This window comes from Hibiscus syriacus, unplaced genomic scaffold (assembly GCF_006381635.1).
Source record: "Hibiscus syriacus cultivar Baekdansim isolate YM2019G1 unplaced genomic scaffold, ASM638163v2 tig00110481_pilon, whole genome shotgun sequence".
NCBI lineage: Eukaryota > Viridiplantae > Streptophyta > Magnoliopsida > Malvales > Malvaceae > Hibiscus > Hibiscus syriacus.
Window position 1 is genome coordinate 482,888 of NW_024062757.1, and position 19,847 is coordinate 502,734.

Below are 19,847 nucleotides of genomic sequence, written 5' to 3' on the forward strand. Positions count from 1 at the left end.
CTACAAAAGAACAATAGCACAAGTTAACAAAGGAGGTACCGATTACCTTGACAAAAGGTTGAAGGAGGCAACCACGAGTTAACCCTAGAGTTTTCTCTGTTTTCTTTTATTGTTACACAATAATGGAAAATACAATACATGTGTGTATGTATATATATATATATATTGAATAAAATTGGAAACTTTTTTTTAAAAAGGAAGACTTGAAAAGGAAAGAACGAAAAAAGAACGTTTTCAATTAAAAAAAAATCTCTAAAGAGGTTCAAAATTGGCATGTATACAACTAATTAAGCAAATATATCCTCCATAAGGAATGATTGTTCACGGTCGCTGCAATTTACAGAGGGCTCTTGAAGCTGTTCGTAGTTCATCTGTCTTGAAGCTTCATACAAAGCAATACCAACACTCACAGAGAGATTGAGAGATCGAACGTGAGTCTCAACCATCGGAATCCGAATGGTTCCGCCTCCATAAGTCTCACTTTTGCAATCAAACAATGCATCAGGAGGTAGGCCACAAGTTTCTGAGCCAAATACCAGGTAATCACCTTTTCTATATGAGAAGTCCTGCAACACCATCACAACTTCTAGTCAACTTCATTCATATAATCAAATAAAATGATTCAAATTAGCCCTTAAATGCAAAAATAACTTTATCGTAGTCACTGCTTGCTTGCCTACTCTAGCACATTATTAATCTGTGTTTTTAATTTTGAAACAAAAAGGAAAAATTTTAAACAAAAATGACCTTGAATGTTAAAAAAAATGTTCACTTGATGTGTTTTGACATGAAGAAAAGCGAAAGTTCAATGTTTTTTAGAACAATTCCATAAATCGGCATTTTAATGTTTAACCTGACTGCCTATACAATTTTATCCATTTGCTTCAAAATTAAATGTACAACAGTACAAGAACTAAATTGCTTACTTGATTAATTTGGTCCTAAGCCTACAGTGCAAAGACCAGCTAGGTATTTTAACCTAAGTTTTCCCACTCTCCTTTTGTCTCAAACAGTCATCTTTTTCACATTCATTCTCTTGAAGTTGATGTGAATTCAATGATTCTCTAGTTACAGGAATTTGTCATATGGTGATTATAAGAGTCGAATCAGTTTACTCCCAATACACTCATTGCAAAGGATGTACCGAACTTCCTTTTAGAACTACAAATAAACTGAGAATGGACAAGACCTTGTTTGATTTCATTCACAATGAATGCCTCGCCAGTGAATTATGTAAACACAGATATAGAATAAAGATGGTTGTCCTCTAACATAGGATATGCATAGAGCAACTTTAGAACCGTGGTTAACATAGGATATTCATAGAGCAACTTTAGAACCGTTGTTGACCTCCTTAAGATTTTGATATCTTTAAACGAGAAGGGTCTTGAAAGTTCAGAGACTCTACCCTGGATGTTTATCAGCAAACTTAATAGTATCTTAGGGTTACTAGCCTAAGTGCTAGCAATTAACAGTAACATAAAACATAAGGCAGAAAAAGAACATCAAGCATTACAAATGGTCTTGATCAGAACTAAAAATCATCATATTATAACATATCATAGAGTACAGGAAGAAAGGAAACACACTGAATGAATAGTTGTTCCTCTTTTAGTAAAAGCCAGCAAGCGCTTATTCCCTTCCTGTATCATAGGACCAAATATATTTGGAGGAAATTAATAAACAACGATACAGAACATTTTCTAATTCACAGTTGGGACAGAAAGAGAAAAACCTGTTGCTTGAAATAGCTCTGAAACTCTGCCCATGTGTTATGTATTCTAACTACAACATATCTGACATAGAGTTATTGGAGAAAACAGGAGACATCCATACAAAAATGCAAGGAAAATGAAGTCAATGAAATGCAGTTTGGATAATCTTTGCAAATTATGCTAATTGGAAAGCCTTTCAGGCTATGTATATGCCAAATGGTACAGTAAATTGATGAGCAATGAGAAAGTGGCAAATTAGAATTCAACAGAACATAATAGAATCTTAAAGGGAAAATACAGCGAAAGGATAATCAATGAGAAAAGGGTATGTATAGAACACAGATAAAGGAGGATACGGCCAGTAATCCAGTCCAGCACGTTTTAATTTAGTATCATCCACTTTAAATCCTAATGGCTGGAAAAACAACCACAGAAGCATCTCAAATAAAAGGTCAGGCTTGGCAAAATTAAGTAAAGTAGAACAGAAGAAAAGAAGAGAAAATGATACCCCAACAAGGTGAAGGGCAACGGCTGAGGCGGCACATGTTCTTGCAATGCAACCAGCATTTCCAGGAATCTGAAAAGAAGAGCTGAAAGTGAAAACTTATATGAGTTATACGGCATCAAGATGAAATATAGTGTAGATACCTTAGGAGAAACTAAGACGACTTGAAGTAATTTCTGTTGAGAAAGTGAAGGGTCAGGGTCAAAAGCAGGCAACGAGTTGTTCCCATTTCCTGTTTCAGCTTCTGCAACACCCCAAGCCAAAAAGAAAGAAGAAAGCCGGTTACTTAATTAATTTAGAACAAAAAAGAAGCACACATATATACATATATCAATGAATAAAGAAGGGTCTTACTCTTAGCCTTAGTCTGAGTGTAAATCCTGGTATTAGAGAAAGAAGGGCGAAAGCTAGGGTTGGAGAAAGGAGGGAACAGAGGAAGAGAAGTTTTGTTAATATGCCTTGAGCTTAAAAGAAGATGGGATTGCGAATACTGGAGTGAAAATGGGATTGCTCTCATTCTTACTCCTAGTGATGCAAATGCTACAACTGATTGCTTACTACTTGGTCTTTGGCCTTTTCTCTCTGGGATAACTTCAGCAATATATACCAAGTCACTATGGCAAGAAAATTAGATAACCTTTTTTTTTTCAATTTTAACCCGCTTGGCCTTACCTTATCCAGCAAGTGTCGCTGGCTCTTTCTAATGGAGAAAGGAGCGTCATCTACCCTTTTTTGTTAATGATTTTTCCTTACAAGGCTGCAGCTTTAGATGAATCTAAATGCCTCAAATTTGTAAAAGGGCCTGCTTTTGCTCCTAACAAAATATCTATTGAGTGTAAGCCCATTGATTCACACAAGACCACCCAAATTTCTCTGAGGCAAACTTGCCTAGATCTGTTTGAAACAGAAATCGAAGTTGTGGCACCTCCTCTCAAGGTGGCTGCAGATGATGATGATGAGAGGACCAAGCTGTTGAGAAGTTTTCAGATAACAAGCCTATTAGATGCCTCTGGACAAGGATCAAATCAAATGGATGTTGGTAATTACTGCTTTTATTCATCTAGTAGTACTGCTTAGGAGGTGACATGCTTAGGCTTCATGTCTGATACAATTCCATGTTTCAAACTACAATGGTTCGTGAATATTTGAATTTCTAACTTATTTCTTGTTTTAGGACCAGATAATATTAATAATTCCTCTTTTCTCATTAAGGAACTTTTCCCTAAGTTAAATAATCCACTTAATTTAGTGCTGTGATCTGCTATAAGTCTTCTCTGATCTTGAAGTGATGGAGGAATAGGGCAAAACATCCTTGAATATATCTTGGGCTTATTATTCTATCTGCTATAAGTTTGTCGTTGTCTTGCAGTTGGGTATCAACAAACATTAGGTTAAATTTGCACTTCAACATTTTTATAATCATATTTAGAATATTTAGTATTTTTACATGATTTACATATTGAAAACAAATTGTTAATTCTCGAGTGAATTTTAATATTTTATTATGATATTATTACTATGATGTAATGACATTCATTAATGTTGTAGATATTATTGTAAACAGTTGATAGATAGGATTGTTGGACACCTGAACATATATATATATATATATATACATTCATTTCTAAGCTACTGGCCCATTTAGTGCATCACCAGCGACGATGGAGTTTTACATGATAGTTGCATTTCCTGTTCAGAGTTCAAGTGAATTTCATCACCTCGTTAATACTCTAAAACATTTACAAATTCTTACATATATATATATATAATGTCTGAAAAAATGCATCATCATATGCTCAAAAGTAACAGATCACGTCAAAATATTTAACTAAAGAAAAAAAGTATCATCATGACTGTATGTCTGAAGATATAACGACTGTATGTCTGAAGATATAACGACTGTATGTCTGAAGATAGAAGGCTGTATAAATGATAAAATAATAGTCAAAGGAGTTAAACTCGTAAAAAACACATAGTATAGGGACCATTTACCCGATTTAACCTTTCATTTTGGGAAAGCGAGAATCCGTCTGTGTTTTTTCCTCGACCCGCCCGCCACAATATCGATTGTCAAAATCTCGTCTTTGCCTTGACTTTCCTAGAAAGTAGAAACCCCTGCTCCTTGTAATAAACAAATAGTATAACCAACGAAGACGACGGTCGTAAATCCAGCTCGTGACCAAGTTGCAGTTTTGATTCACGGATAGATCCATAGAAATGTCTAGTTTACAAAGGGGTTTCGATCAAAAAATAGATTACGTGTTCAAAGTGGTGTTGATTGGGGATTCCGCCGTGGGAAAATCCCAGCTCTTAGCTCGCTTCGCAAGGAATGAATTCAACATCGATTCCAAGGCCACCATCGGCGTCGAGTTCCAAACTAAGACTTTGCTTATCGATCATAAATCCATCAAGGCTCAGATTTGGGATACTGCTGGTCAAGAAAGGTATTATGTCGTTTTTCATATTACTCGATTTGTTTATGGGAATTGGAATAGTTTTCTTGCATCGCTTTGATCATCTTCAGACTGATTGTTTATGGGAATTCGGATGATGCCTATTTCTGTTTTGTTTCTAAAAAGCTTGAGACTTGAGATTAGATGATTGGTTTCCCTTTGATTTGTGACGTTCATAGCTCATTCTTGTGTTTGGTCACTCGTGATTGATGTATTATAAGGAATGCTAATGCTAGTTTTTATTATATTTGTATGGATGGTGGTGGTCGTGATGGTGGCGATTCTTCGAATTCAGGTACCGGGCGGTAACGAGTGCATACTACAGAGGAGCAGTGGGGGCAATGCTGGTGTACGACATAACTAAGCGTCAGACGTTTGATCATATTGCCAAGTGGTTAGAGGAACTGCGTGGACATGCTGATAAAAACATTGTGGTGATGCTTGTGGGGAACAAGTCTGACCTCGGCTCCCTTAGAGCCGTTTCCGTGGAGGATGCCAAGGAATTCGCTCAACGGGAAGGCCTCTTCTTCATGGAGACTTCGGCCCTGGAGGACACTAATGTCGAATTGGCTTTTGTTACGGTCGTGACCGAGATTTACCGAATCATCAGCAATAAAAGTCTGGTGGCTAATGATGAACATGAAGAATCTGGAGGTAATGCATCACTTCTCAAAGGAACCTCCATTGTTGTCCCTGGACCCCAACTAGAATCTGGCTCTGGAAAAAAGAGTTTCAGTTGCTGTGCATCGTCGTAGCCATAGGAACTTCCTTCTTCAACCTCTTCTAGCAGATCTTTTCAATCTTTTTTATATAAAGTTATCCCTTCTTTATGTGTCTGATCATGTGTATGATTTGTATTGTAACACACATTCCCCTGGTTGATTGATATATTTATATAGGGAGAGATGTTCAGGTTTTTCTTCAAAATTACACTGATGTACTGCATTTTATATCAATATCCGACCTGTAATCTCTTTCTGACTCTAGATCTCGTATTTTTGATTGTTAGGCATGGCTGCAATTGTTTCCGAACGGCCAATTGTTTCAATTTTACAAAGTGTGATTATTTCCAGTATTCTGGTGATGTTTCTATTAGATCTTTCCACTCAAGTGCAATGGAAGTAATTGAATCCTATTATTAGTCTTGTTGTTTGTGTGGCTCTCCCAAGAACCCTAACAGTTCGTCTAGAGAAGCCTGCAATTTTTAGTCTCGAGATGTTGTCTCCGTCGCCGAAGAGGACACGAGAGTGTCTCTGAATAAAAAGGGTGTATCACGCCGAGAGTCGCAAAGTGCATAAAGAATTCGAATAGTTTGTGCTTGCTGGGGCTCAGACGAATCAACAAAACAACTTTAAAAAAGCTTTAATATGCAACTTGCTAGCCTATCTTTCATGTTGTGCCATTTACAGATACTAAGAACAGGGAAAGGCTCCGACGACGAGCTCTGCATAATTTTATTCTTGAAAGTCAGACATGCATCTACTTCATTGCATCACCTGCGCATGCATCAAGAAAAGAAATCCAAAAAAGTTAATAATCAATCTGTTGAAACAGGAAAAATATAAAAGCTTTTGTCTAGACGGTGAGGGTAATCGAAGGATACATGGTTCGAAGTTGGCCGAACACTTCTGAGGCAGCTGGCGTGCCATGTTCCGATCCACACCAGTTATGGGAGGACCATTGACAAGAACACACAGACAAGGTTGACCCAGAGCTTTGATCGCGTTGCAGCAGGTATCGCTCGGCGGGATGCGGCTAAAGGGAGTGACCGCTGCTCTGCACGGTATTAACTGCACCAGTGCCGACAAGAATGTGCTGTGACAAGCAGTGAACTGACCTTGTTTCACCATACCTGTAAGGACCAACACCAACACCATCAAAGGCGCTGCCTCGGAGTTGGACCCTAGAAGAAGATGAAGCTTCATATTAGATTTTGAGCTTATCTTCACTCCCTTGTAAATTGGAATGCTTGGTTTCCTCTTGATTACAAGGAATTTTAGTGTTGGACACTTGCACTTGCGGAGCAGATATCTGGATATGTATATAAATATGCATGAACAGAAGTCATGTCATGCCATTAGGTACCTCTATCCTAACCACATATCACACACTTCACGCCATCATCTCGCTTGTTCCCCCAAACCAACTTCAACTTCCAAAACTAAAACAGTTGGGCTCTTTAAATTCATGATTTGACTAACCAATTCAAAACCTTTAAAATATTACGTTTTTCACGAACCGGCCTATTTCAGTGGTTAAAGAAATTATTGTTGTTTCTTGAGGTCACGAGTCCGAGTAGCTGCCGCAGAGTGACTTTGTCTCTGTTTAGAACATATACTACTTTATAATCACATTCTCTTAATCTTTTTAGGTATAAGTGGAACTTATTTTTATTTGAGGGTTAACTAACTAAACCGAGATATGGATTCATATTTATTTTCATAACAACATAATTGATTAGGTACCGAAATTACATTACGAGGTGTTAATTCTTCTTCACATATAATCCACTCAATGAACCATTTTTATGATAAATAGACCGATTTTGTTATTTTAATTTTATTAAACTTGTTAGTTTTTGGGTGATTCAGGCATACCCTAATAAAAATTTACGATTATATTAAACCACGATTTAATACGCATTTGAAGCGAAACTTTAAAAGAGGAAATACCTCTTATTTTTAAAGATGTTTCGACACACATCGGTATGTTGTATAAGTCATCACGTGCCTCGGCCTACTTTAATAAGAAACTCAAGCCTAAAATCATAAACAAAAGTTAAAAAAAAATTATTAACCGCTAATCGATCGAGCTTAAAATTATCCGATCAATTAATAAAAAAAATATTTCAATTCAATCCATTAATTCAATTAAAATTAAAGTTTGAACACCCCTATCCGAGATATACCGACAAAATCCATAAAAAATAATTAATAAAATAATCGGATCAGACATTTTTACACATCCCTGTTTGAGACGACCCCTTTTATTATTAGGTGAAAGCATATTATTAAATTCTATGATGCAGAGTCATGAAAAGTAATTAGTATGCCATTATATTATACTCGTCAAATATATACGTGATTAGTATTTATATATTTATAATTATATTCTTAAGTAGTAATTATATTTTTCATATAATTATAATATAGTGTCCAAACATGATTAACTGATAAGACGTAATTAATATAATTTAGTAAATTTATTAATTAAAAATAAAAAAATATATATGTTTGAAATTATTTCTGCTGATCATGCGTGACTACACCTCTTCTCATTCCCCTGCAAAGAATTAAGAATGTTTTTTTTAAGCTATAATTATATTCAATTTAGTGCGACATAATGATTACAATAGTTAATTAAATATATCACACTCTTAAATCTCATTAATGGCAATATTCTAAACATATTCTTAAATTTTTAAAACATTTTTAATTTATCAAACATCATTTTATTTCGAATTTTATATATAAAACATTCATTTTACTTTTAAATGATATACTTAATATTACTGTAGCTAACCAATTAAAAAATATGAATTATTTTCATTTTTATTTATTTTTACAAATTATTCACATAATTAGTTTCGGATCAATGATATGAAAAACGTATCTGATTTGACCGAAATATCATATATATTGTGACTTAATCAAAAAAAATGTCATATATATATATATATATATATTGATTTTTTAATTTTTTAGCTTTATATAATATTTAAAATGTAGCATCATAATCCAGTCTGAACCAAAGATCACTCGATCACGATGTCACACGAAATCATCCAAGTGGCTAACCCAAAAAATTTTCTTTTAAAACTGAACTGATTATAACCATTTGATAAAAATTCATCCATATTGAAATTAATAAAAGGTTTAAATCAAGAGTTATGAATGAATATACAATGGTCCATAATAGTGCATGCTCTCTAAAAGTGACTCAAGACATACTCTGAAATACCTGGTTGCTCTGCTCTGCTGCAATGGAATGTATGATGATGATAACTCCCCACGGACGGTATCTTAACTTGTGCACGGAAACACATCTCGAACGTTGAGATTGCGAGCTTAGTGTCTCACTAAAAACTGTATTATAAGCTAGTTGATGGCACAGGTAAACGCACAAAAGATACCGGTCTACTGTAATGTGGCGGACATCATGATACAGTTGAGGGATTTTACTTGTCGAAGATCACACACTCCTCTAATCTGCCTGAATACCCGAAGGTACTATGGGTGAGATTTAGAAACTGCATCGAAAACGTAAACTCGGTCAACTTACTCTGTCGAATCTTGGAGCAACTGCTCCCAGCTAACGGTAAGTGCCATAGCACTAGCTGGGAGAGGTTAATGTCGCAACTGATTCTTCAAAGTCTGCTGTTGTTGAAGCACCAGCGGCTACAAAGGCTTATGAAGCTACAACTTCTGATAATAATCAGGCAAGTCTCTCTATACTATACTGTTCAGGTTTCTAGTTCTCTCATAAGCTTTTTCTTTTTGTTGCCAAACTTTTAGAAAGTGATCATTGAGTTTGTCGAAGCTTTAAATATTTTCTGCAAAGATAAGTGGATAGTGGATTTGTTATGCATGTTATTAATTAGGTGGAAATTTTGAAATGGTTGCAGCTTTTTTGATGCAGGGGATCCGAGACAGATGATGTTGAGCTGTCAGATTGCACCTTGATGACGATGAGATATCATGAATTGGCAGATCAGCGCAAAGATGAGAATTAATTGTGACATGTTTCTCATTGGGGTCGTTTTGAGTATGTTTCAGTCTTTTGGTCATAACTTTGGCTACATGTGTCAGAATCGCGCATAAGACCCCAATCCGGAAAGCTCTTTTCGACGCGCACACTCTCCATGTGACCTTTTTTTCAACCTCAAATTTTGCCGTTTTCCCCTCCGAATCACTAGATTTAGATATTTTTTACTATTTATGGTAATATTTCGATTGTCAATTAGGAAGTCAATTTAAATCCGATTTAGGCCGGATTTTTTGGAGATTGCTTATTTTATTGCGAATTTCAATTTAGAGTGATTCTCAGGATTTTGCTATTTTTGGCAAAATTCGAATAAAGACGATTTTTTGCTATAACAGTCCGGCTTGTGGACTGATTTTGAGCATTGTTTGATTTTATAATATTTTATTAAACCCTAGAGACTTTTTTCTCTGATTTTTTTGGACGAATTTTCTCTTGTGAATCATCTGTTGGAGCGCCTGTATGATAATCATTATTCTGTCCGGCGTCACTTTTTATATCTACTTTATTTTTTATTTTTACGTGGATTAAGGCATTGCGCGATTAGTGTATTACATGTAAGATATATGAATTTTTGGGCATATAATGTAATATTTAACCATGCTCGGTTCTGTTACCTTATACTTTGTTTGCTGTAAAATGTATTTCAGTCTGTTTAACATGTAAGATATTTTACTCATGCACCCTTTGACCACAGGGTGTAACCGAGGGAAATAAGGCTGATACACAATGTGCTTCTTCATCTATTAAGAGTTGTGAAATGCATGAGATATTATTTAATCCCAACGTTTTCACCGAATTTAAATTGGCTGGGAGACAAGAGGTGAGTCTCCTTTATCTGCTATTTTCCTTCCTTTACAATGCTGCTATGTCGTGAATATCTTGGATATTCTCCTTTGTGTACTCCAGGAGATAGAAGCAGATGAGGAAAATGTGAGGAAAGCTAGTTCTTATCTTTTAGATGTTGTACTTCCTAAGTTTATACAAGATCTTTGCACACTGGAAGTTTCACCCATGGATTGCCAGACACCGACAGAAGCACTTCATGCACATGGACTTAATATCCGATACTTTGGAAATGTAAGCTTTATAAATTATGTGGGTTTATTCGTTAGGTCCATTTTGGTGACACAATGTAAAAGCTGTAAGTGAATTGCATGATTTTACAGGTTGCCAATGGGACCAAACATCTACCTCGTCTTTGGGATCTTTGTTCTAATGAGATTGTAGTTCGGTCCGCAAAGCACATCTTAAAGGTGTATTATTTTTTTCTACGTAACATCTATTCCTGTTGTATAATGCTTTTAATTTTAAAGATATTTTGCTGTGAATTTCTAATATGTAAATTGTAATTAGCCCTCTTGCTGTTTATTTCTGATTATGCAGGATGTTTTGAGAGGTACAGAGGACCATGATCTTGGACTTGCAATTGCACATTTTTTTAGCTGTTTCTTTGGAAGTTCTCTATCTGTTGCTGCAAAATTGACTTGTAGCTCAATGTCCAAAAACCAAAAGAAAGTATGTATCCTGTAGACTTGTTTTTCTTCTCAAGTTACTTGCCTATAATAAGCAATCTCAGGGCATTATTAGTATACTATGTTTTGGTGTGTCAATGATCCAAATCTGAATGAGCTAAAGATTCTGTTTTTAAAGAGGAAGTGCCCTAGGTTATGGTAGTCTAGACTGGACTAGAGTGCCTGAGGTCTGTAGTTACGTTCCAACTATTTGCAGGAGCAAGCAAGTCATCAATCTTCAGGCAAAACATCAAAGGGGCATTCCAGTCCCAGATGGAAGGGTAAACCATCTGCAAGGAAGAATATTTCTTCTTATATGAATGTTAGCTCCGAAAGTTTATGGTCTGTTGTTTATTTTTTTTTTTCCTTTTGGGTTAGATGTCCTATAAAGTCGTTAGATAATCTCATCTGTTGTGAAGGTATACTACTATTATGAATGAATCCTTAGTTGCTTACCACCATATCCTTCTATTAGTGTCGCAAGAAATCATGATATGCTAATACAAGTTTATTGAATCTATGATTATACTTCGCATTGAGCAAATCTAAGCTTTATGTTTGATTCTGGATTTTCCTTTATGTAGTTTGAGTTGCCAGAGGATGCGAGGTCACGAGTGAAGAAAATTTCTGTCTTGCGCAATCTATGTCAAAAGGTTGGAGTTCTTACAATATGCTATTTTTTTAGAGAAAATAACCTCAGTGACCAAAAATCCTAGATAATATACGATTTTGACCAACTTTTTTTGGATTTGCGAAAATGACCAACAAAATCGCATTGCGATCTCCAGTATCGCAAATTCGCGTTGCGATTTTTCAAATTCGTTGCGAAAATTCGTTGTGATAGTTAAAAAAAAAAGATTTTGTTTCTTAAGAATTTTCTCTAAAAAGATAGTATTCGCGCGGACGTGTCGAAGACACGTATTACCACGACCACGACCACGACCACGAGACGGCGGCAACGACGCGCGAGAGTCCCCCTTGTTCTCTATCACTCAACAAGAAAGTGGGAAAGCCAAGCCTTAAATACCATTCCCAATAGTGTTTCCAATACTATGTGGGATTGAGCATTACCAACACTTGTTTCCAATACAATGTGATTATTCAGGAAACAATTAACAATCATGCACCTTAAAACAACTGAATCAGCAACCAATTGCATTAGTATTATACGATTAAATATGTCATAATTAAAAGTCAATCTACAATCAATCGCGATTATTACAATTTTAAGCAAAACATTCAAAAATAATATCACTATTTAAGGCTCAATCTCACATAGTATTGGGAACAAGTGTTGGTAATGCTCAAATCCCACATAGTATTGGAAACACTATTGGGAATGGTATTTAAGGCTTGGCTTTCCCACTTTCTTGTTGAGTGATAGAGAACAAGGGGGACTCTCGCGCGTCGCCGCCGCCGTCCGTCTCGTCTCGGGTAATACGTGTCTTCGACACGTCCGCGCGGATACTATTTTTTTAGAGAAAATTCTTAAGAAACAAAATCTTTTTTTTTAACTATCACAACGAATTTTCGCAACGAATTTGGAAATTCGCAACGACAACTGTAGACTATCGCAACGACAACTGTAGACTATCGCAACGCGAAATGAAAAATCGTAACGCGATTTTCAACTATCGCAACGCGAAATGAAAAATCGCAACGCGATTTTCAACTATCGCAACACGAAATGCAACGCGAATTTGCGATAGTGGAGATCGCATGGCGATTTTGTTGGTCATTTTCGCAAATCCAAAAAAAGTTGGTCAAAATCGTATATTATCTGGGATTTTTGGTCACTGAGGTTATTTTCTTTTTTTTTTATCTTTCCTTATTATTATTATTTTTTTTGATGATTTGTCTCCCATGTCAGTTTCCAAATTTTCTTCTTTTCCTTCATGGCTGGTCCATGCTGTGAAACATTTTCCTTGGGAGATACATCTTGTGTCAGGAATAGACTACATAATTTTGTTAGGAGTGGTTTCCATCGTCATCTGTTCTGTGGATTGTAGTCAATTACATATGCTTGTCTGTTTAAAATTTGGATGAATTTCTAGCTTTAGATTGCTTTTCAGAACCTTTTGTAAGCCTTTGTCTTCTGATTGTCACACGTGCCAAGTAATTTGCACTGCTGGCGTCTACCAGTCTTGAAGTTTCTGATAAAATCAAGCTAGATCTTCTGCTTCACCGTAAGTTTACATGGGAGTTTTCTATACAGGTGGGTATAAATATTACTGCTAGTAAGTACGATTTTAACGCTGCAACACCCTTTCATACATCAGATATCTTGAATCTCCAACCTGTAGTGAAGCATTCAGTTCCTGTATGTTCAGGAGCTAAAGATCTTGTGGAGATGGGAAAGGTCCATTTAGTTGAAGTAAGCGTTGTATTCCATTTTTCACTCATAAACACAAAAAGATATATCTAATTTTGTGGCACCATAGTATCGATTTTTGAATTTGTTGTGTTTCTACTAACCGGGCAAAAGGTTATTCACTGTAGAAAATCTTGAAAGTACATTAGACAAGAAAATTTGAGTTTCATTTTTTTTCTGCAATTGCAATAGGTTTATGGTTGAATTGCATTGGTTATCTAAATGAACCGTTGTGTTCCAATCTCTCTCTCTCAGGGCATGCTTACTGAAGCATACACAATGTTTTCGGAGGCATTTTCAATACTTCAACAGGTAAGTTAGGTCATTCCTCTTATTAAGAGTTCATAAATACAAGTCTTATGATCTAATCAATTGATTGATTTCAGGTCACTGGGCCAATGCACCGGGAGGTTGCCAATTGCCGTCGGTAGTTATCATAACTCAACAATTTTACTGATTTTTGTTTTCTAGTAAATTTTTCTTTCTTCAATATTTTTGTTGTCCAAAAAGAAATATATTACGTCCCCTGTGTATCATGGTAATGGTTCTTCTTTATGTACGTGAAACAACCTTTGTTATATTCACCATGTTAAAGACATGGTCTTGCATCTTCTCTTTAAAATTAGGCGATTCCTTTTTTTTAGTAGAGGTTTAGTTCTCATGTTTTGACTTCCAATCTTGTGTAAATAGTTTTACTTTCCTGTTTTCAGGTACCTTGCTGTGGTTTTCTATCATGCAGGAGATATGGCTGGCACCATCATGCAACAGCACAAAGAACTAATTATAAATGAACGTTGCTTGGGTTTGGACCACCCCGATACTGCTCACAGGCATGGTTTTTTTCTCTAGGTTCTCACGGACATGCATATAATGGGTTCATTTGGTGTCTTGCAATATGAATTTATCTTAATTGCTATTGATACAATAATATCATTTTTATTTTTGAACTTGTTTTAGATATTTCTGTCCTTTCTTGCTCTCTTCATGGGTCTAATTCAATCTAATTTGCTACTATCGTGCTGCAGTTATGGCAGTGTGGCTCTTTTCTACCACGGCCTGAACCAGACAGAGCTAGCACTACGACACATGTCCAGGGCACTGCTTTTGCTAAGCCTGTCCTCTGGCCCAGATCATCCTAATGTTGCTGCAACTTTCATAAATGTTGCAATGATGTATCAAGATATTCAAAAGATGAATACGGCTCTTTGTTATCTCCAAGAGGCCTTGAAAAAGAATGAAAGGCTGCTTTGCGAGGATCATATTCAAACAGCTGTATGCTATCATGCACTTGCAGTCGCGTTCAACTGTATGGGTGCCTTCAAACTTTCACATCAGGCATGTGTTTCTGGAAGAGTAATGCAATTTTTCTTATGGTATTTCTAAGATTGATTTAATTGACTTTTGTTTTTGGTGCACACAGCATGAAAAGAAGACATGACATTCTTGTAAAACAGCTTGGTGAGGAGGACTCGAGAACAAGAGACTCCCAGAACTGGATGAAGACATTTAAGATGCGTGAACTTCAGGCAAGTGAATGGTCTTGCAGTCAATGTGTGATATCAATCTATTCTAAGAAGCAGCACCTGTTGGATTAGGCACAGGCCTGGCTTCATTGATGCTAAGAAACAGAAAACGAAACACAAAATCGCTTCTTGAGATTTCGAGTGGAAGATGTGTCTTGATCGATTTCAGCAATGCTATTTTCATTCTTGGTAGTTATGAAATGGTTCTCGGTTGCGAGTCCGGAGAGTAGTGTTTCCAGCAAGAACTCAAAATTAAATATACTTTTTTTAGCATTTTTCTTACCCGATAACCTGGCGTGTATCGCAGAAATCAGCTTGTTGCTAAGCACCGGGCAGCATATTAAGCGAATATGATCTTAGCGTTGTCAGTGAGTTGGTTTCCTTTTTTGGACTTGTCATTTTGGGGTTACATAGGACAGACGCTTGGCATTGAAGTGTAATGAAATGAGCTTCCTTGTGGCTTCATTTGCTCATAAAAGCATTTTCCATTTTTGTATGTTCATACAATCACTTACTTTGTTTTGAAGGATACTTGATTTTCAACCAGTAAGGAAAAACAAAACTATTTGTGCATCATATTTGTTTATACTTACTATGATACAACATTTGTTTAATTAAAGCTAAGTTCACCCTGCTAAGGCAAGATTGTAGAGCGAGCATCATATCGCATTTAGCCATCGCATCGAGCAGGCAACCGCTTGAAGAAAATTGCAGGGAAGGGATGGCAGCTTGCTCTGGAATTTGGGATGGCGAAGACAATAAAGACCACCAACCAGAGCCACCACTCTAAATGGCGTAGCATACAACACACAAGCCGTACAAAGACCAAGAAGAATGAAAAGGATGGTGGCTCTGGGATCTCTACACTCCAACAGCGACTCGAATCTCTCCCCTTGTGTTGTTTTGTCGTCTACAACTATTTGAATCCTCCCTGCAACGGTTCAAAGCGGATCATACCTCGTTCTAACTACATCATGAATGCCTCAGCCCATGAATGCCTTGTATCCATGAGAGGTGTGTGCCTTGGGAGAAATCTATAGTTCTATGGTCCCACAAGGAACGCATAGAAACATATCGTCGGCAAAATCAACTCAGGGTACCATATCAGAATCAGAAACAGAACACGGACTAGAACCGATGTAAGGGGGTTCTTCCAGTTGCAAACATCACCGAACAACCGACTGACCGAGATCATGCCAGACACTAGTGACATGATGCAGAAGAAATTAGCTTTGCTTCTTCTCATGCTCCACATGTGGGAATCCGCATCTAACATATATTCAACCACCTCTTTTCTCAGAGGCGACTCTGCTCTACCGAGCCGCCTTGCCACAATATTCATGGCTTGGTATCTCAGATTGTCTGGTTGATTAACTATGAATGGATGCAGGTAATGCATCTTAGGCAGCAAAGGTTGCCCATAAATGTATATCGTGTTAGCAAGCGAGAGAGTAGTGAATCTAAATGCTAGTTGTATCTCCCCCATTTTCTTCAATCCATGTGGTTGCAATACCAGGAGTGGATACGAGTGTGTGTATATCCTGTGAGCTTCTAGAGTTGATGACCGAATCCATACCTTTCATATCAATGAATCACTTGTTGCATTGTCGTCACTGCTGCCGCCCTTGTGTCTGTTGTCGAAAACTCCCAGCGTGATCACCGTGCAAGGATCATACAAAGGTTCCCACGTTTTTTTTTTTGATGAAGTGTGTTAAAAACATTTTGATATTTCGATATAACAAATTAAGTTAAATGAATTTTAAGATTTTCAAAATGATTTTCTAAGTATATTCGATATAATTATTCGAATATCAAAACATTACTCAAAATATTTCAAAAATCATTTTTAATCCTTACTTAAGTGTAAAATTAAGTTTTAATCTTAAAACAATTTCAAAATAATCTTTCAAAGTATTTCGAACCATTTTAAAACCAAAAATTCCAGATTGCTCAGAGGGAACCGATTCCCCCCTGAAGGGTTTGGCTCCGAGATTTCCAGAATGCTCGGAGGGAACTGATTCCCCCATAGGGGGTACCGATTCCCCCCTGTTCAACGGTCGAAATATTTGAATTTTACACTTAGGGAACCGATTCCTCATAGGGGGTACCGATTCCCCCCACGCTCCAAACTGTTTTATTAATTGTTTTCACACTAAAACGGCTATATGATCTTCACTAATCATCCCCAACGTTCAGAAGAGATTCAAGGTGTATTTAAACAAGTTCTGAAGCCCTTGATCAACAACAAATCATAGAGAAACAAGAGAGAAAGCATTAAACACAAAGTTTGTGCAATTCAAGCCAATTTTCATTCAATATTCATTTTGCTTTCAAAGAACACTTATTGTGCTCATTTGTAATTTTCTTTGAGTGTTCTTTTCTTGTTCTAGAATTGTGCAAACATCTTACCTTGTGAGATTTTCTTGTAAGTTTGCAAATTTGTAATCTTCTCTTTGGGAAAAAGAGTGTTCTCAAGAGTTGGAGTATACTCTTGAGGGAATTGTAAGGTTATCTCTTTGGCCTCAAAAGAAAGAACAAATTAGTGAATTTGTTGAAAAATCCTTAGTGTGGATAGCTAAGGTAGTGGACGTAGACTTTGTTTGAGAAAGTCAAACCACTGTAAATCGCTGTGCAATTACTTTCAATTTTCTGCAAAAGCTTCCACAAAAATTTTAATTGCCAATTCACCCCTCTCTTGGTCGATTCCGTCAATCGATTAACTCAACAATTGGTATCAGAGCCTAACTCATTTGAAGGTTTAATCGCCTCTTGAGTCGATTCGGGAAGAGTTATATCGATTATTAAAGTCATCAACGGCCTCCGCTTCAAACTTCGACTCCGGTCTCGATTCGATGCCCGTCAACAAGCCTCCTTTCTTCAATGGAGCTAACTATGCCTATTGGAAGAATAGAATGATGTACTTCATTCAAGCAAGTGACATGGGAGCATGGAATGCTGTAGAAGAAGGATACATCAAACCTCTCACTCATCCAAGGTTGTGGAGTGAAGGAGAGACAAGAATGTTCCAGCTCAACTCCAAAGCCATCCATATTATTTTTTGTGCTATTGGACCAGATGAATACGGAAGAGTTTCATCGTGTACAACCGCCAAAGAAATATGGGACAAACTTCAAGTCACACATGAAGGTACAGATGAGGTAAAGAAATCAAAAATTAGTATTCTAACGCATAGCTATGAAAATTTCAGGATGAAACCAAATGAAGACATCAAAGCTATGACGGATAGATTTTCAACGATTGTCAATGGTCTCAAATCATATGGAGAGATCATCTCAAATGAAAAGCTTGTGAGGAAGTTAGTCTACTCCCTCCCAAAATCATGGCAATCAAAGAAGACGGCAATCATCGAGTCTAAGGACCTATCGTCCTTAACTCTTGAAGAACTTATCGGTTCACTCCTCACTCATAAGATGATGCTTGAAGATGAGGTGGACTTTGATAAAGTTGAAGAGACACCAAAGGAAAAGGAGAAGAAGAAAAATATTGGAGTTACTCTCAAATCCACAAAAGATGAGAGTGATTCTAATAATGATGATGATGACGAGGAAATGGAATTGTTTGCCAAACGGTTCAGAAAAATGATGAGACCTTACCAAGGAAGAAAATTCAAACGAAACGAAGGCCTCAAAAATGAACCAAAAGAGAAGGACCCAATCATTTGTTATGAATGCAAAAAGCCGGGGCATGTCAAATATGATTGCCCACAATTGAAGAAAAAGGGTCAATCAAAGAATAAGCACAAGGCTCATGTGGCTACATGGAGCGATGAAGAAAGTTCCGATGAAGAGGAACAAGAAGTAGCAAACTTGTGCTTGATGGCATTCGGGGAAGATTCTAAGGGAAAGGAGCATTGCTACAAGGCACGGGAAACAAATTCAAATTCATGGTACCTTGATAGTGGATGCTCAAGACATATGACCGGAGACAAAAGCCGGTTCATTGAGCTTAACGCCAAAAATGGAGGAGAAGTGATTTTTGGAGACAATTCAAAAGGTCACATTGAAGGTATTGGTACAATAGGTAATACTTCTTCCATACAAATTAAGAATGTTTTATATGTGAATGGATTAAAGCATAATCTATTGAGTATTAGTCAATTATGCGATAAAAGATTCAATGTCTTATTTGAACTTAATGGTTGTAAAGTCATTGACATTGCATCTAATCGGATTATGCTTGTTGGTCATAGAATAGGAAACATTTACATGGTGCATTTAGATTCTATTGATATGACTAATTTATGCCTAGTTGCTAAGGATGAGCATGATAGTTGGTTATGGCATAGGAGACTAGGTCATGCTAGTATGAGTGTTTTGCAACGGTTAATTCAAGGAGACTTAGTAAGAGGGTTGCCAAAGCTTAAATTTGATAATGATAAAATCTGTGATGCTTGTGCTAAAGGAAAACAAAAACGAGTTTCTTTTAAATCTATTAATGATGTATCAACTAGTAGAGTATTACAATTGATCCATTTAGATCTTTTTGGGCCAACTAGAACTACTAGCTTGGGAGGAAAACAACATGCATTTGTCTTGGTAGATGACTATTCTAGATACACTTGGGTTCTATTCTTAAGTACTAAAGATGAAGCATTAGAAAATTTCATCACATTTTCAAAAATAATCCAAAATGAAAAAGGTTACTCTATCACTAGTGTTAGAAGTGATCATGGAACTGAATTTGAAAATCTTGGATTTATTGAGTTTTGTAATTCTAATGGTATTAGCCATAATTTTTCAGCACCTAGAACCCCTCAACAAAATGGAGTTGTTGAGAGGAAAAATCGAACTTTAGAAGAAATGGCTAGAACCATGCTTTGTGAAAATAATTTGCCAAAATATTTTGGGCGGAAGCCACAAATACCGCTTGTTATGTTGTAAATCGAGTAATGATTAGGCCAATTTTAAAGAAAACTCCATATGAAATTCTCAAAAATAAAAAGCCTAACATTAGCTATTTTCATCCTTTTGGATGTAAATGTTTT

At 36.5% G+C, this 19,847-nt stretch overlaps 4 protein-coding genes and 1 long non-coding RNA gene across 5 annotated transcripts; 3 read left to right on the top strand and 2 right to left on the bottom strand.

The window, feature by feature from the left end:
• Positions 1 to 262: 262 nt before the first annotated feature.
• On the bottom strand, positions 263 to 2,889 carry LOC120128473 (putative tRNA (cytidine(34)-2'-O)-methyltransferase). Its single transcript, XM_039146161.1, has 7 exons — positions 2,575 to 2,889; positions 2,364 to 2,464; positions 2,224 to 2,292; positions 2,072 to 2,130; positions 1,736 to 1,796; positions 1,590 to 1,643; positions 263 to 566 (listed from the first exon to the last, which is right to left on the bottom strand). The coding sequence occupies exons 1-7, from the start codon at positions 2,735 to 2,737 to the stop codon at positions 288 to 290; spliced, it is 786 nt and encodes a 261-aa protein (XP_039002092.1). The 5' UTR covers positions 2,738 to 2,889; the 3' UTR covers positions 263 to 287.
• Positions 2,890 to 4,263: 1,374 nt separating this feature from the next.
• On the top strand, positions 4,264 to 5,657 carry LOC120128592 (ras-related protein RABA4c-like). The gene is made up of 2 exons (XM_039146261.1): positions 4,264 to 4,664; positions 4,969 to 5,657. The coding sequence occupies exons 1-2, from the start codon at positions 4,438 to 4,440 to the stop codon at positions 5,426 to 5,428; spliced, it is 687 nt and encodes a 228-aa protein (XP_039002192.1). The 5' UTR covers positions 4,264 to 4,437; the 3' UTR covers positions 5,429 to 5,657.
• A 495-nt stretch (positions 5,658 to 6,152) lies between these two features.
• On the bottom strand, positions 6,153 to 8,718 carry LOC120128492 (protein LIM1-like). The gene is made up of 3 exons (XM_039146173.1): positions 8,634 to 8,718; positions 6,277 to 6,576; positions 6,153 to 6,169 (listed from the first exon to the last, which is right to left on the bottom strand). The coding sequence occupies exons 1-3, from the start codon at positions 8,716 to 8,718 to the stop codon at positions 6,153 to 6,155; spliced, it is 402 nt and encodes a 133-aa protein (XP_039002104.1).
• A 59-nt stretch (positions 8,719 to 8,777) lies between these two features.
• LOC120128494 (clustered mitochondria protein-like) lies at positions 8,778 to 11,566 on the top strand. The gene is made up of 8 exons (XM_039146174.1): positions 8,778 to 8,786; positions 9,010 to 9,111; positions 10,132 to 10,257; positions 10,344 to 10,514; positions 10,604 to 10,690; positions 10,821 to 10,952; positions 11,166 to 11,290; positions 11,533 to 11,566. The coding sequence occupies exons 1-8, from the start codon at positions 8,778 to 8,780 to the stop codon at positions 11,564 to 11,566; spliced, it is 786 nt and encodes a 261-aa protein (XP_039002105.1).
• A 1,638-nt stretch (positions 11,567 to 13,204) lies between these two features.
• Positions 13,205 to 13,837, top strand: LOC120128544. Its single transcript, XR_005516641.1, has 3 exons — positions 13,205 to 13,322; positions 13,575 to 13,631; positions 13,706 to 13,837. It is a non-coding gene; the product is annotated as an uncharacterized LOC120128544 (long non-coding RNA).
• The last annotated feature ends 6,010 nt before the right edge of the window (positions 13,838 to 19,847 follow it).